Below are 17037 nucleotides of genomic sequence, written 5' to 3'. Positions count from 1 at the left end.
AAGTTTTCTAGATTGATTCTCCAAATAATCTAAACGACGAAAAGTGAAATTTCTTTCCCTAATTGAGAGTTGTCCCAAGGTTTCCAGTGTTTGTAATTTTTCCCCTAATTGTTTTACCTCAGAGGATTGTTGGGCGGTTGTCTGTGACTGAAATAGGCCTGCTTCAGACAATACCTTAATTTCTGCAGTATTTTTAGCAGTTATTTGTTGCAAAGAGGAGTGTAAAGTAACAGTCAAATCCCAAAGTGACTCCATTGTCACTATGGCAGGTTTAACTAAAGTCCCCAAAGATGAAACAGGAGGGGGAGCGCTAAGAATCTGGTTCAGCGTACTCACAATCTGTAAAGGCATTTTTTGTGGGGAAATTCGTTCATCCAGTGAGCCAATCCTCAGCGTTTCACTTGGCGTGAGCAGGTTCCTTCCCTGCACGTTCGGGTCCCCCAAACTTGGAATCCAAGCCACAGGACTTGCTACCATGTCTTCTCCTTCTGGCTGTGGGGGAGCCACACGCTCGACAGGGCTCAAGGAAACCCCGTCTACACTGCTGGCCAACTCAGAAGCGCCGGCACCGATAGCAGGAGAGGAGGCATGTCTGGATCCAGTCGTCAGCCCAAACTGTTCCAACGTCGGTTGCTGCAAAAGGTGGGTCCTGGTGGGGGTAGAGGAATTATCCCGCACTTTACCTCTCCTTTTCTCCATATCGCAGGGGATTCAGAGACCTTTCACAGCGTTTATTTGGAAAAAGCCTGTGCACGTCTGGAGCAGTGAATCACTATGCGGCCATCTTGGATCCAGGCTCGGGTTGTTTTTTTTTTTTGTAATGAAGCAGTCATTATTTCAGAATAGTGCTCCCCCCCCCCCCCCAGCTGTTTAAAAATGAACCTGCAGGCTGCAGCTTCCTCAGGCATGCCCACTCCTGAAAATATTTCCAGTGGGTAGAAGGGGAGTTCCCCTCTCCCCTCCTGCTATTCCCCTCCTGCTATTCCCATCCTTGCTCTTGCCCACCCTTCAGCCTCTCACCTATTCCCTACAATATCCTGCCTTGTCCTGCTCTAATCCCTCTCTTCCCCTCTATGCAGTACCCTCCTTCACTGTGTATGATTTCTTTTCCTCCCTCTAAAGTATTCCCTTCTTATTCTGCTCCCTTTTCCTCAATACCCCCTCCTTCTCCTGCCCTTTCCTCACTCTGTATCCCCTCCTTTCTAATCCAGATCTATTTCTCCTAGTGAAGATCAATAGAAATAAAATAAAAGATAGAAAAGAAAATATGATATCTTTTTATTGGACTAACAATACATTTTTTGATTAGCTTTCTAAGGTAACCCTTCTTCATCAGATCAGAAATATTATTTTCCATTTTCTTTTCTGTTTTATTTTATTTCTATTGATTACCTTTAAAAGTGGACTAACACGGCTACCACATCTCTCTACTCCTGGTGGAGAGGATGTGGCATGCTCCTGGCACCCCTACCTGGCACTGGGCTCACTGTTCCTTACACAAAGCCCACAGGCTTACTCTGCCTTTTAAAGTCTCTTTACAGACAGGATGTGATGCTCTCCTCAAAGCCACCATGGTCACGTGGGAACCGTTGGCACATCCCCAGCCACAGCTGCTCACTCTGACGTTGCTAAAGGCTTATATTTAACCTCTCTTTCAAACCTTACTGAGGCGTAAGAGCTGGAGGAGGGGGTTTGAAGTGGATTAGTTTCCTTCAACCCTAGCTCACATGAGTTGGGAGAAAGGGGTAAAGGCTCTGTTTCTATTGGCCTTCACGAAGACCTGAGGGAAACAAGAAAAAGACAGGAGAAAATTGATAGCAATATTCTATTTGGGCTCTGAAAGATCTCAGGGGTGTGCTCACTAGGTTTAGACACCACTGTCACATGTAATATCTTCCTGGGTTATACTGTTTGTCCTGTCTCTGACAATTCAAGCCTCTGCATTCTGCTGGACTCTTGGTCAGCATTTCCAGCCCCTACACTCTCTGCATCTTGCTGGGGTCTCCCCCTGGCATTTCTAGCCCCTGCAGCTCAATATTTTATTGGCTCTCACCTTGCATTTCCTGCCTCTACATTCTCTGCATTTTATTGGAGTCTCATTCCAATGCTCTCACTATTTTGCTGGAGTATCATTCACTATTTCCAGCCCCTGCACTCTCTGAATTTTATAGAAACCTCATCTGCATTTTGTTAGAGTCTCATCCCACATTATCAACCCCTACGCTCCCTGCATATTATTTATTTATTTGTAGCATTTGTATCCCACATTTTCCTACCAGTTTGCAGGCTCAATGTGGCTTACATTTGCCATAATGGCGGTTGCCATTTCCGGGTAACAGAATTACAAATGGTATTGCATTAAGGTGCATACATACATGGTAACATACATGGAATGTAACATAGATGGGACAGATCATGGTATATATATATATACCATGTGCATTCATACATGGTAAAGAAGAATACATTATGGTATTGCATGAAGGTTCCTGAATATTAAATTAGATTGTAACATACATTAGGACATCGACTGTGGAGATCATATTCGACATAAGGATTAAAGTATTGATATCTCATCCCACGCTGCACTCTCTGTATTTTGCTGGAGTCTCCTTCCGCATTTCCAGTCCTTGCACTTTCTGCATTTTATTGGAGTCTCATCCCATTTTCAAACCCCTGTACTCTGCGTCTTATCTGGGTCTCATCCCACATTTCCAGTCCCTGCACTCTCCACATTTTGCCAGAGTCTTATCCCACATTTCCAGCCTCAATGCTCTATTTAGCTGGGGTCTCATTCAGCATTTCCAGCCTCTGCGCTCTCTGCATTTTAACAGAGTCTCATCCCACATTTCCCTTCCATGTACTCTCAACATTTTGCTAGAGTCTCATCCCATATTTCCAGCCCCTGAACGCTCTGAATTTTATAGGGGTCTCATCTGGCATTTTTAGCCCAGTACTCTCTGTATTTTGCCGGAGTCTCATTCCACATTTCTAGCCCCTGTGCTCTCTGTATTTTGTCGGAGTCTCATTCCACATTTCTAGTTCTTGCGCTCTCTGTATTTTATTGGAGTTTCATCCCAAATTCCCTGCCCTTGCTTTCATTGTATTTTGCCTGAGTCTCATCCTACATTTCCAGCCCCTGCTCTCTCTGCATTTTGTTTCAGAATCATTGTGCATTTGCAGCTCCTGCACTTTGCATTCAGCCAGCATTCGCAGTCCCTTCAGTCTCTCCATTTTGCTGGAGCCTCATTCCACATATCCAGCACCTGTACTCTGCATTTTAATCAAGACAAATCAATGTTTTCTGTATTTTTCTGGAGTCTTATTCAGCATTTCCAGCCCCTGCGCTCTCTGTATTTTATTGGAGTCTCATCCTACATTTCCCTTCCATGCCCTCTCTGCCTTTTGCTAGAGTGTAATTCGACATTTTTTAATGAAGTCTCATACTGCATTTCCAGCCCCTGCACTCTTTGCATTTTATGGGAATCTCGTCCCCCATCCCTAGCCCTTGCACCTTCTGAATTTTCCTGGAGTTTCATCTGGCATTTTCAGCCCCTGCCCTCTCTGCATTTTGGTGGGGTCTCATTCCGCATTTCCGGCCCCTACAGTCTCTGCATTTTATTGGAGACTCATTCTGCATTTCCATTCTCTGCTCTCTCTTCATTCTCCTGGAGTTTCTCTCTGGTATTTCCAACTCCTGCGCTCTCTACATTTTCCTGGAATCTTCCGTCTTTTTGCTATTCTATGCAAATACGACTCTCACATGACAAAAGACTCAGTAAGCAAATTTCTGATTATCTCAGTCTGTTGCTGCTGCCACTCTCGAGGTAACAGCTGTTTCCTTTCCAAACATTTTTTGTGTGGAGATAATCAGATGATCATATATATTCCCAACACCCCTCCAAAATTACTTCCAGAGCCACAGATGTGCGGGAGCTGTTATCCTCCAAATAAATTCTGTCTCACTCTGAGCTCTTCACAGGTTCAGAGACCTGTGCAGAGCTGCCAAGTTACCCATTCCAGGAGGGAGAACTTTTGGCTGGTCCTGGATTTCTGCCAACCTTATCCTGATGCATTATGGGATCTGCAGCATTCACTTCAATGGACAGAATCATAGACTACAACTACTACACTACTTTGGGATATAAGTTTAAAACCCTGACCAGCGAAAAAATCTTCCTCCTAGAATGAACTTGGCAGCTCTGCCTGTGTGGCTTTGCTTTGGCCATGCTTGAATGCATTCTTGCACCCAGTAAATTAAGTAAGTCTTTGCTTACTTAGTGTAGGACAGATATATTGCAAGACCAGCCCCTGAGCCTTCACTAGCCCACAATGCACACAGACACAAACTCAAATGCAGGACAAAACCCCACTGGCCTGGCCTTGAACAAGTGATTTACTGCATATACCATGGGGGTACTGATGGATGTTTGTGTATAGTCAGGCATTTCCAGGTGCTCTGCCAAGGTGAACTGCCTTGGGGCCTGAACCTCTCCCTTTGTTTCCTAACTAAGGGCTAGATGCACTAACCCCACGTAAAGAGCCCTTTCCTTACCGATCCCTTAGTGAATCGGTAAGGAAAGGGCATGCATGAAGGAAATCGCATGCAAATGAGCTGCTCGCTGTTTGCTCATTTGCACACGATTTCCTTGGAAGCCAGTTGGCCAGCTGGACATGCGCAGAGCAGCCAATCGTTATACTGGCTGCTCTGTGCATGCCAAAGACTGCTTCACGTCAAAAAGGTCGTCCCTGATGGGACTTTTTTTTCTCCTACAGATTTTTTGATAGGCATCCCTCTTGGACACGTTTTTCTTATGACCACCACTGGAGAGAATCGGGATGTGCGAGGACTATTTGGACGTTCCTTTCGATGATGCCCCTCCTCCAGGTCTCTCTCAGCCGATCATAGCGCGTTTAGCTGTCACTGGTGTCAGCTAAACGCACTATGATTGGCTGAGAGGCCGTGGGGGGGGCCTTACAATCATCCATTAGCCCTCTCAAAGAGCTTCAGCTGGCGATGAGGAAGGGGGACAAATCTAAGCTCCTTCGTTCAAATTTAAAGCAATGATTAAAATAAGCAGTGGCCCTTCACTTGGAGAAAACTGCAAACGTCCAAGTGCTCGTCCTTTTTTGTTTTTGTGAGTGAAGGACGTCCAAGTTAGGCACTTTAGAAGGACGTCCCTGATGAGCACTTGAACGTTTTGTTTTCAGATTGTCGTCCTTCTCAGACGTTTTTGGAGCTCGCTATATGTGTTGTTCAGCTCTGCAAGAATTTTCCGGGGAGGTTTGAGCAGGAAAATAGCCCCCCCCCCTAAAAAAAAGACAGCTGTAAGGTTTGTACGTTTTTTTTTCCTTCCGATTCCCTCACAGCAGCCCCAACGAAAGGTGCAGACCTCCTGTTAGGTTTTCCACGGTAAGGGGATCGGAAAACGGTAGTGCATCGCATGCACATTATAATACTAATTTGATCATCTGCATTCCGTTTTTGTTAGCAGCTACCGTGACAGGATAATGCCCTTTTGTGCATGTTCCGGTTTACTACTTGCGCGTTAAACTGGCTAGAACCAGTTTAAAAACCATGTTGCTGGCTCGTTAAGTTTAGTGCATCTGGCCCTAAGAGTTCTGGTTACAAAATCCAATTTCCTCTCCCCAGTAGTGGGAGGGAATAAAAGCCCTTTATTCTTCCTGGCCTTGTGTCTGTAGAAGGAGAGGAGGTGTCATTTTATACCAGCTCCTGCTAGTGAAATGTAACATCATTTAGCAGATGGTCATAAGCTTCAGAAACTAATTCCCTGTTCTGTAAATATAGGCTCAAGCATGGATGTGCTAAGGCATCTTTCATAGACAGGGCCTTGGCTGTAATAGACTCATCCTCTCCCCTTCCCATCTAATAAAATCCTACAGCTGCCATTCCAGAGCAAGAATAGCTTAGTGCATGTAGCACTGAACCCTGTGGAAACTGGGGATGGGAGTTCAAAACCAACCATCTGATATCAACTCTCAAGGTAATCTTGAGCCAAGTCACTTTGGGGTCCTTTACTAAGGTATACTAATGGATTTAACAAGTACTAATGATTAGCATTCACTAAATAACAAAAAGCCCATTATATTCCTATGGACGTCTTATCATTTAGCGCGTGCTAAATCTGTTAACACACCTTAGTAAAAGGACCTCTTTATCTCTCCCTGTGTCTCAGGTCTGATCTCAGCACTGTCACTTGCTCTCTGTGTGACCTTGGACAAGTCACCCTATCTCTCTGGGACCCTATTTGACTCTTCTGGTCAACAAATTAAATTATGCAGTATTAATTATAAAATTATCCTTTTCCCAGTTAAGCATGTCATTTATCTTCTAGAACACGGTTCACTGAACTGATCAGTAAAATGCAACACAGCCCCATGAAATGGCTGAGGAGGAGTAGCCTAGTGGTTAGTGACCCAGACTTTGAGCCTGGGGAACTGGGTTCAATTCCCACTGTAGTTCCTTGTCCCAGCTACAAATAAGTACCTGTATATACTATGTAAACCACTTTGAATGTAGTTGCAAAAACCACAGAAAGGCAGTATAGCAAGTCCTATGCCTAGGACACAGTAGGTGCCAAAGGGATCTTCCAGCCTGAGAATCCAAATCACTAAACATCACTGTCATTAATTTGCACACCAGCATGTTTTAGGACATGCATAAACCACAGAAACGCGGTATATCAAGTCCCATTCCCTTTCTCTTTCCCTTGTGACCAGAACATAGTAGATGCCAAAGGGATCTTCCAGTCTGAAACATGTTTAGAATCAGAATCACTAAACATTGCTGTTATTAATTTGCACATCGGCATGCTTTAGGACATGCCATAGAGCGTGCCATAGAGGTTACATTTCAAGTTTATTTATACTTGATATTTTGACAATAATTGAAAAAGACAGGAATTACAATGCAATAAGAAAGTTGAAAGAATATTTTGGATTACACGTCTAAAGTTTTTCAACTATGTACGCTACCACAGTGACACCAGACCTGAGCACTTAGGAGTTATTTATTTATTGATACTTATATCCCACATAATCCGAATTCCAGTTATTCAGTTCTATGTGGCTTACAATAGCAAAGAAATAAGATTCATACAAATAAATACATACAACAGTGATGTAAGGACTACACAATTAATGGATTGATTAAAGTTCATAACAATTTTCAAAATTCAGTAAATTATACAGTTAATTCACAATTTTTTTTATTAATTAGGGCTGTACTGAATATTCATATTCAATTTGGCCCCAAATACATTATTCGTATTCCGCCAAATAGTGATTTAATTTCAAATATGAATAATCCAGGGCTCTACCGTGCAAAATCCTACTGAAATAAACACTTGATCTCTGATTTCACGTTGCTTCTTTTATTATTTCTTATGTTAAAGCTCAATACCCATTATTCGTATTCGGTATTCACATTCGGCCAAATAATATTTTTTCATTATTCATATTTGGCCGAATAGTAAAATACGCTATTCAGTACAGCTCTAGTATTAATATGCAAACTAATCTTTTTCAGAGACAGGAGAAGCGGTAGAACCTAGACGTCATGAACTGAGGTTGCAGGGTGGGACAATTAGGAGCAAATGTCAGAAAATATTTTTTCACGGAAAAGGGTGGTGGATGTCTGGAATGTCCTCCTGAGGGGTTGTAAAGAGAAAAACGGTGACAGAGTTCAAGAATCTGTGGGATAAACACTGAGGAACAACATAGAAAAGGTTGGAATCCAATTAAAGCAAAACTTAAATGATCTCATAAATGGAGTGAGCTTTGACAGCGGCTTCAGAGGTCAGGGCCGCCGAGAGGGGGGGCCGGGGGGGGGGGACAAAATTCCCTGAGCCCGGGCCTCCGGGGAGGGCCCGGCGCCACCGCCACAGTCTGGCCCGCCCGCCCTCCGTTGCTCCCTGGCATTGAACTTAAGCGCCTCACCTTCTAAAGCGCAGCAAGCAGCGGCAGACCACTCCTTCCGTGCCCCGTCCTCACCTGACGTAACTTCCGCGAGAGCGGGACACGGAAGGAAGGAGTGGTCTGCCGCTGCTTGCTGTGCTTTCGAAGGTGAGGCATTTAAGGTCAGTGCAGAGGGCCCAGGGGTGGAGAGAGGCCCGGTGGCGGGTGGAGGTTGGGCCCAGCAACCTCGGGTGGGGGGGGCCCGGGGGGCGGCCTTGTCCCGGGCCTGGCCCAGTCTCTCGGCGGCCCTGTCAGAGGTTAGGCCAATGCTGGGCAGACTTCTACAGTCTGGGTCCTGTAAATGGCAAAAACAGAACAGAACTGAGGTTGGAGTGGGCTTTGATGCCAACTCCAGTAGTTGGGAAGTAAGACTGGTGCTGGGCACTTCTACGGTCTGTGCCCCAAAATTGGAAGGGAGAGACAAAGATTAAATATACCAGTGTTTAATCATGACGAAGTGGAACCTATGCAGAGTGCCAGACTCAACTCTGGCCACCTTGCTGGGCACTGGATGGACCATGCAGGTCTTTATCTGCCAACATTTACTATGTTATTCTGTTATTATGTAATTCATTTCTACATAATAGCTGAAATGTTTGAATGGAAGTTTAATTAATCATCAAAAACAACTCAAGGATTTTAAGTGAGTGTACAATATCAATGACCGTGCCAGCAATCGTGAGTGGGACTGCCAAAGAAACTCCTGGCATTTTAGTGAAGATGATAGTTTTGGTTTTATCTGGATTAAGTTTTAATTTATGTGAGCTTAACCAGCTTGCAATCCTGTCAAGCTTATCATTCAGTTGAATGATTTATAACAGATAACAACTGTATATTGTGAGCACTCTGGAGGGCTGGTACGAGGGAGAGGGGATAGTGGTTCTTTCAGCCGGCATCATCCCCGGTCATTCAGCCCAGCTAGGAGAGCAGGGCGCCCTCTAGGGATCAAACTGCCAGGGAAAGCTGTAATGCAGGAGAAAAACTACACTCCCCAGAAGCCAGTGCAGGGTCAGCTGAACTCTCAGGAGGGGGAGGGTGGAATGACTGATTGGGAGATGAGGTCTGATCCTGGAGATGGGGAACAGCTGGTGAAGCTTGGGGAGGAGGAGGAGATGGAGTGGAATAAAGCAGAGGTAGAAGGAGAAGGTAAGGGGGAATGTATGGAGGTGGGTGGTTTGGCTCTAACCCGTGCAGACAGGGTGAGAGCTTTTGTGGCCTCAGCATTGCCCCGGTTGTGGAGTTGGGGGAAGCTGGGAGCAAAGCAGTGGGGGAGCAACTGGAAAGCACAACTTGCTACCATATTGGCTGTTCCCAAGAGGTAGTGCTGTGGAAGGGGGGGAAGGGTTTTAAGACAGAAAGGCAGGTGCATTTTGGGGGAACTTAAAACTGTAGGAGGTGAGAGAGGAGGTGGTTCCAGCTAAATCTCCAAAACTATCTGCGGTGAAGATAGTGTGGCTGGAGGTTTGGGGAGGGAGAATTTAAAACAAAAGCCTGTAATTGAAAATGGATTAAAGTTTGCTGATAGTTGGAGGTGTTTAGACAAGGCTGACATCTGTAACAATAAAGAACTTGGATTGCTCTTTCTGCTGGAGTGGGACTGATTTTCTCAGCAGCTGGCAAGGTGGAGAGGGAGAGCAAGTGAAAGTGTGGTGGCTGGCTAGGAAAGCAGACGGAAGCCAGTGAAAGCTAAGCAGGGTCAACCCCGGCTCCCACCTGGAAGGGAGGCTGGTTACAATATCATTGGCATATGTAAAGGAAGTGATTTATAGGGATTGTACCATAGAAAGTAGTGGTGCCAAGAAAATATTGAATAGGGGTCAATATAGAACCTTGGGGAGCCTCACAGGAACTTGGGTAAGATGAGGATTGAGAATGTATACAAATGCTAGAAGCCTAAAAAATAAGATGGGAGCATTAGAATATATATAGCATTAAATGATGAGGTAGATATAATAGGGATCTCAGAGACTTGGTGGAAAGAGGACAATCAATGGGACACTGTGTTAACAGCGTACAAATTGTATCGCAATGATAGGATCAAATTGGAGGGGGGGGGGGGGTTGCCCTATATGTTAAAGAGGGAATTGAGTCAAATAAAATAAACATTCTACATGACACAGATAGCAGCATGGAATCATTATGGATAGAAATTCCATGTGTGAAGGGAAGGAGTATTCTTGTAGGGCTGTACTACTGTCCGCCGGGACAAAATGAACAGACGGATGAAGAAATGTTTACAGATATGAGGAAAGCTGGCAAATTGGGCAACGCTATAATAATGGGTGATTTCAATTACCCCAATATTGACTAGATAAATGTTACATCAGGGAGTGCCAGGGAGATAAAAATTTCTAGATGTAATAAACAACAGCAGCTGGTCCAGGAACCGACAAGAGGGGGAGCCATTTTTGATCTGGTCCTTGGTGGAGTGCAGGGCACAGTGCAAGAGGTGGCCGTGTCAGGTGAAGTTTGAGCTACTATCAGGGATGAACCTGCAAAGGAAATCTACTGTAGCTGCATTTAATTTTCGAAAGGGTGACTATAATAAAATTAGGAAAATAGTTAAAAAGAAACTAAACGGATCAGCTGCGAAGTGAGGGCACTAAATCAGGCATGGATGTTATTCAAAAATACCATATTGGAAGCCCAGTCCAGATGCATTCCACGTATTTGCAAAGTTGGAAAGAAGAGAAAACGTCAGCCAACATGGTTAAAAGGTGACGTAAAAGAGGCCATTATAGCCAAAAGATTGTCCTTCAAAGAGTGGAAAAAGGGTCCAAATGAAGAAAATAAGAAGCAACATAAGCACTGGCAAGTCAGATGCAAAGCATTAATAAAGAAGGCTTAAAGAGAATATGAAGAGAAACTTGCCGCAGAGGCTAAAACTCCTAGTAACAACTTTTTCAGGTACATCAGAAGTAGAAAGTCTGCGAGGGAATCCATAGGACTGTCAGATCAAAAATGAGCAAAAGGGGCGCTCAGGGAGGACAAGGTCATAGCAGAGAAACTAAATGAATTCTTTGCTTCAGTCTTTACAGAAGAAGATATAAGAGATTTGCCTGTACCAGAAATAGTTTTCAAGAGTGATGATGTGGAGGAACTGAAAGAAATCTTGGTGAACCTGGAAGATATATTGAGCAAAACTGACAAATTAAAGAGTAGTAAATCACCTGGACCAGATGGCATACATCCAAGGGTACTCAAAGAACTCAAGCATGAAATTACTGATCTGCTGTTAGTAATATGTAACCTGTCGTTACAATCGTCCATACTACCTGAAGATTGGAGGGTGGTCAATGTGACGCCGATTTTTAAAAAAGGTTCTAGAGGTGATCCGGGAAATTATAGACCAGTATGCCTAAAATCGGTGCCGGGCAAAATAGCAGAAAGTATTATAAAGAATAAAATTACTGAACACGTAGACAAATATGGTTTAATGGGCCAGAGTCAGAATGGGTTCAGCTGAGGGAAGTCATGTCTCACCAATTTGCTTCATTTCTTTGAAGGTGTGAATAAACATGTGGATAAAGATGAGCCGGTTGATGTAATGTATCTAGGTTTTCAGAAAGCTTTTGATAAAGTTCCTCATGAGAGACTCCTGAGAAAATTAGAGTCATGGGATAGGAGGCAAGGTTCTGGTGTGGATTAGGAATTGGTTATTGTACAGAAAACAGAGGGTAGGGTTAAATGGTCATTTCTCTCAATGGAGGAGGGTGAATAGTGGAGTGCCACAGGAATCAGTATTGGAACCGGTGCACTCAAGAAAAAGGTCTGGGTGTCGTTGTAGACAAAATGCTGAAATCTTCTCCTGAGTGGTGTAGAACAAGTAGAAGTAAATAGATTTTTACTTGTTCCAAAAGTACAAAGACTAGGGGACACTCTAAGAAGTTACATGGAAATACTTTTAAAACAAATAGGAGGAAATACTTTTTCACTCAACGAATAGTTAAGCTCTGGAACTCTTTGCCAGAGGATGTAGTAACAGCAGTTAGTGTATCTGGGTTTTAAAAAAGTTTGGAGAAATTCCTGGTGGAAAAGTCCATAGTCTACTATTGAGACAATGGGAAGCAACTGCTTTCCTGGGATTTGTAGTATGGAGTGTTGCCAAGATTTGGGTTTCTGCCAGGTACTTGTGACCTGGCTTGGCCACTTTTTGGAAAACAGGATAGTGAGCTAGATGGACCATTGGTCTGACCCAGTATGGCTACTCTTATGTTCTTATGAACAATATTTGACCTATCAGATAAGTAGGAAAGGAGCCAGGAAGATGCCTTCCCTGTCATGCCATGTAATCTCATTTTAAAGCAGTTGAAAACCCAAACTTATCCACCAAGACCCTGCCCTCTGATATTTCTTCAAATCTTTTTTCTCACATCCCAGCACCCCAATGTTGGTTAGCAAACCTCTAGATGATTCTGGGGTCTGCCAGGAGATGAATGGGCCTGTGGTACACAGAGAACAGAACCAGCCTACAAAAGATGCTAGTATGCCAAAAGTTAAGAGATGGAGAAAGAGGCAGATAAACAGCGAGACAGGAACATTCCATGCATGGTAAAAGAAATCTCAGATTAATGCAAACTGGAGCATGTTCGGAACAGGGAGCTGGGTGAAGAGACAAAAGGCCATTTTCTCCGAGACACATGTCGAAGGATCTGTAGCTCCAATCCTAGGTTAGTACCCTTCAGCTCCTGGCCTGGAATCAGACTTTCTGCATTAACAGGCAGCCAAAATGTCTCTGCAAGATTAATATGTTCAACTTTCTGTCCAAAATCCATCTCCTGTCAGACTTTGGCATGCACCATTGCCCACAGACTTGCTTCTCCTCCTGATTGCCCTCCCTCTACTGACAGACTCAGTGACTCCCCTTTCTCCACTGTCTCTCAGTACAACAGCCTAAAAGTCCTGGGGAGAACTTGGTGATCCCAGCAAGACATAAGTCCATGGTGGAACAGGAATATGGAAAAGAGAAAACAAGAGGCATTATATAAGTACATAAGTAATGCCATACTGGGAAAAGACCAAAGTCCATCGAGCCCAGCATCCTATCCCCGACAGCGGCCAATCCAGGTCAAGGGCACCTGGCAAGCTACCCAAACGTACAAACATTTTATACAAATTATTTCCGAAATTGTGGATTTTTCCCAAGTCCATTTAGTAGCGGTCTATGGACTTCTCCTTTATGAAACTGTCCAACCCTTTTTTAAACTCTGCCAAGCTAACCTCCTTCACTACGTTCTCCGGCAACAAATTCCAGAGTTTAATTATGTGTTGGGTGAAGAAAAATTTTCTCCTATTTGTTTTAAATTTACTACACTATAGTTTCATCGCATGCTCCCTAGTCCTAGTATTTTTGGAAAGCGTGAACAGACGCTTCACATCCACCTGTTCCACTCCACTCATTATTTTATATACACCTCTATCATGTCTCCCCTCAGCCGTCTCTTCTCCAAGCTGAAAAGCCCCAGCCTCCTTAGTCTTTCTTCATAGGGAAGTCGTCTCATCCCTGCTATCATTTTTGTCGCCCTTCGCTGCACCTTTTCCAGTTCTACTATATCTTTCTTGAGATGTGGCGACCAGAATTGTACACAATACTCAAGGTGCGGTCGCACCATGGAGCGATACAACGGCATTATAACATCCTCACATCTGTTCTCCATACCTTTCCTAATAATACCCAACATTCTATTCGCTTTCCTAGCCGCAGCAGCACACTGAGCAGAAGGTTTCAGTGTATTATCAACGATGACACCCAGATCCCTTTCTTGGTCCGTAACTCCTAACGTGGAACCTTGCATGACGTAGCTATAATTCGGGTTCTTTTTTCCCACATGCATCACCTTGCACTTGTTCACATTAAACGTCATCTGCCATTTAGCCGCCCAGTCTCCCAGTCTCATAAGGTCCTTCTGTAATTTTTCACAATCCTCTCGCGAGTTAACGACTTTGAATAACTTTGTGTCATCAGCAAATTTAGAGGAAATTGAAGAGGAAGTAGGTGGGGGAGAGGGTATCGCCGTGGGGGGGGGGGAGGGGGAGGAGGCACAAGAAGGGTGAGAAGAGGCTACAGGGGTAAGATGATACATTGAAAAGGTGAAGGACCTCCAGAAGAATGAAGATGGGCTGGAAATGAGGCAGTGGGGTTTGGGTTTACATAGGGTCAAGGGTCAGGAGGCTCCAGGGGATTCAGGAGCACCTGGAGGTATGAAAAAAACACAGCAGGTGAGGGAGATAAACAGTATGGATGGAATGAGAAGACACAGAGAGTAGACAAAGGGGCCAGGGGAAAAGGAGGCTAAAAGGATCGACCAGAAGTATGAGTTAAAGAGACACAAAAGAGGCGAGGGAAAACCCTGGAGATGATGGGAAGCACAGCAGTTAAAAGGGAATGATTACAGGATTCCTCTGGACAACCCTTTTTCCATGGGCGTAGACTGGGGGGGGGGAGGGGGGGCATTGCCCCCCCAAACGACGACGACCCGCAGCGGCGAACGGGCGGCCAGCAGTAGTAAAGGCAGCAAGCAGCAGACAGGCTCGACTCCGCTTCTCTGCCCTCTCTGCATCCCACCTTCCTCTGATGTCATTTCCTTTCGGGCGGGAAGCAGAGAGGGCAGGGAAGCGGAGTCGAGCCTGTCTGCTGCTTGCTGCCTTTACTACTGCTGGCCACCCGTTCGCCGCTTCAACTTCAGTACCAGGGGCTGTTGGTAGCGGCGCTGCAGCGATTACAACAGTCTGCCTCGGAGCCTCAGCCTTCCCTGCCACACGTCCCGCCTATGCGGAACAGGAAGTTGTACCAGAGGAGGCGGGACATGTAGCAGGGAAGTCCGAAGCAGACTGCTGTTATTGCTGGCTGGCTGCAGTGCCGCTACCGGCAGCGATCAATGCAAGTGAGTGAGGAGGAAGGAAAAGGGAGAGACGCTGGAACTGGGATTGGGGGGGAGCTGAGAAAAGGAGAAAAATGGAGGTACTGTTCAGCTGCACCTTTGGGAGGAGCGAGGTGATGGAACCATGTGGGTAGGGGTGAATGGTGGCAGGAGGAGGATCTACAGGATGGAGGGAGAGAGGTGCAGGTCTGCTGTGCTGGATATTTTTTTTTGGGGGGGGGATGATGAACAGAGAGGAAGAGGTGATGGATTGGGGGGGGGGGAAGGGATTGTTAGATGTGGATTAGCTGGTAGGAGGGAAGAAGGGAGAATGGATGGTAGGAGGAAGGGAAGAGAAAAGAGAGTGTCAGGGAGACAGAGAAGCGAGATTCTGGTCATTGAGGGAGCATAGAGACAGGGACACAAAGGGACAATGCTGGACAGAGAGGGGATAAGGGCATACAGGGACAATGCTGGAGGGAAAAAGGGATATTGGAAGATGCAGGACATAGGGTGGGTAAGAGGTCAGGGGAGATGCTGGAAATGGGTCGTAAGAAAATGATGGGGGGGTGCTAGACATTGTACGGGGATGGGGACAAAGAGGGGATATGCTGGACATAGGAGAAATAATGATATAATGGAGAAGCTGACATGGAAGGGGACATGGAGGGATGCTGGATTGAAGTAAGGGAAGGAGGATATGCTGGACAGAAGAGGGTAAGAGAAAGAGAATATACTGGTCAGAGGAGTGAAAATAGGGAGAGAGGGTGCTGTATAGAAGGGAAGAAATAGAAAGAGAGGGTGCTGGAAGAGGGGAGAATTAGCAAAAAAAAACCCCAGGAATAACAGGATGAAGATTGGGGTGAGGGACACATTGAGGGCAGATACTGAAACTCCAGGAAGGGTAGGGACAGGGCTACTGCATAAAGAAGGCACTGCATAAAATAGAAGACACTTGGGACCAAAGCGAATAGAAAAACTAAATGATGAGACAACAAAGGTAGAAAAAAGTATTTTATTCAGAATTTATTAATTGGAATATGTCAGCTTTTGGAAATGTGCATCTGTGATATTTTGCATGTAAGTTTCAATTTTTCTGGTATTGCTGCATGCTGAGTCTGTCCTTGGAATTAGTGCTGTTATGGTTTAGTAAGAATATGAGTGTGTTTTTGCACAAGTTTGTGTATAGCGTTTTGCAGTGGAGAGATTGTGTGTTGGCCTTACTGAGGTGGCACCAAAACATCAGAAAGGGTGTAGAGCCTAAATCATGACACACTACCTCTTGAAGGATCTACATATAGAGCTTATGCATTTCTAAGGTCAACACTGGCATGGTATGGGAAAGGGGGTGGGGAAATACTACAGGAGAGGAAGAGGAGGTGCTGGGTAAGGAGGAAAGAAGGAAGGGAGAAAGAGCCGGCTTGATATCTCATACATATTCATTATGGTTATCCCCAAAAAAGCCAGCTCTTTTTCCCTTCTTCCTCCCTATTAGCATATTCATTTGCATATGTATATATGCAAATGAATATGCTAATATGCTCCGCCCCATTCTTTGCCCCCCCAAATGAAACAGTCAAACTACGCCTATGCCTTTTTCTCTGCTGCACATTGCAAACATTGTGCCCCATGCACCTGCTGTCACTGACAGAAAGGCAGCCACAGCCTTCTTACCTCTCAAAGAGCAGGCGGAAAGCAGTGAAGCCTAAAGCCACAGGAAAGCTGAGGAAGAGGTCCCAGGGCTGGGGATAGTGCACCCCCTCCGAATTCTGCAGGTCTTCCCAGGTGATCCCTGGTGGGAGCCAGTACTCCTGACGCCACAACCACTCATTGAGAGCTGCCTCCATCCTGCAGGGAAAAGAGACCAATAAGTCACTGAAGGAAGTGGGGCACCTGGGCATCTAAACTCTGTATTTATAAGGAGCCTCCTCCTGCAGGGAATCTGTGAACAATCAGCAAAGGAGTAAGCCATGGACATCTCAAGCCTTGTGTTTACAGACCACCCCTCAAAATCATGGAATCTGGTCTCACCTTACTGGTATCTCCCCATCTGGCTCTCATCAAAAAGCCATCAAACTTGCACTTTCTTCTTAACCCTCACCATTCAGAATTGAACAGAAAGTCAGCATGCATTCCCTCTCTTTCCTTCCACTCAGTCATCACTTATCAGAGAATCCTCACACATAGACTCTATCTGGCT

General features: G+C 45.0%; 1 protein-coding gene across 1 annotated transcript in view; it reads right to left on the bottom strand.

Annotated features, from left to right (window-relative positions):
* The window catches only part of CERS4 (ceramide synthase 4), a 124554-nt gene that overhangs the window by 70069 nt on the left and 37448 nt on the right, over nucleotides 1-17037 (bottom strand). The window contains exon 2 of the mRNA XM_030220049.1: nucleotides 16512-16685. Coding sequence (XP_030075909.1) covers nucleotides 16512-16684 — 173 coding nt within the window. The 5' untranslated portion in view covers nucleotide 16685. The remainder of the gene's footprint in view (nucleotides 1-16511; nucleotides 16686-17037) is intronic.

The sequence above is a fragment of the Microcaecilia unicolor genome, chromosome 11 (assembly GCF_901765095.1).
Source record: "Microcaecilia unicolor chromosome 11, aMicUni1.1, whole genome shotgun sequence".
NCBI lineage: Eukaryota > Metazoa > Chordata > Amphibia > Gymnophiona > Siphonopidae > Microcaecilia > Microcaecilia unicolor.
This window is presented reverse-complemented; position numbering and strand designations above follow the sequence as displayed.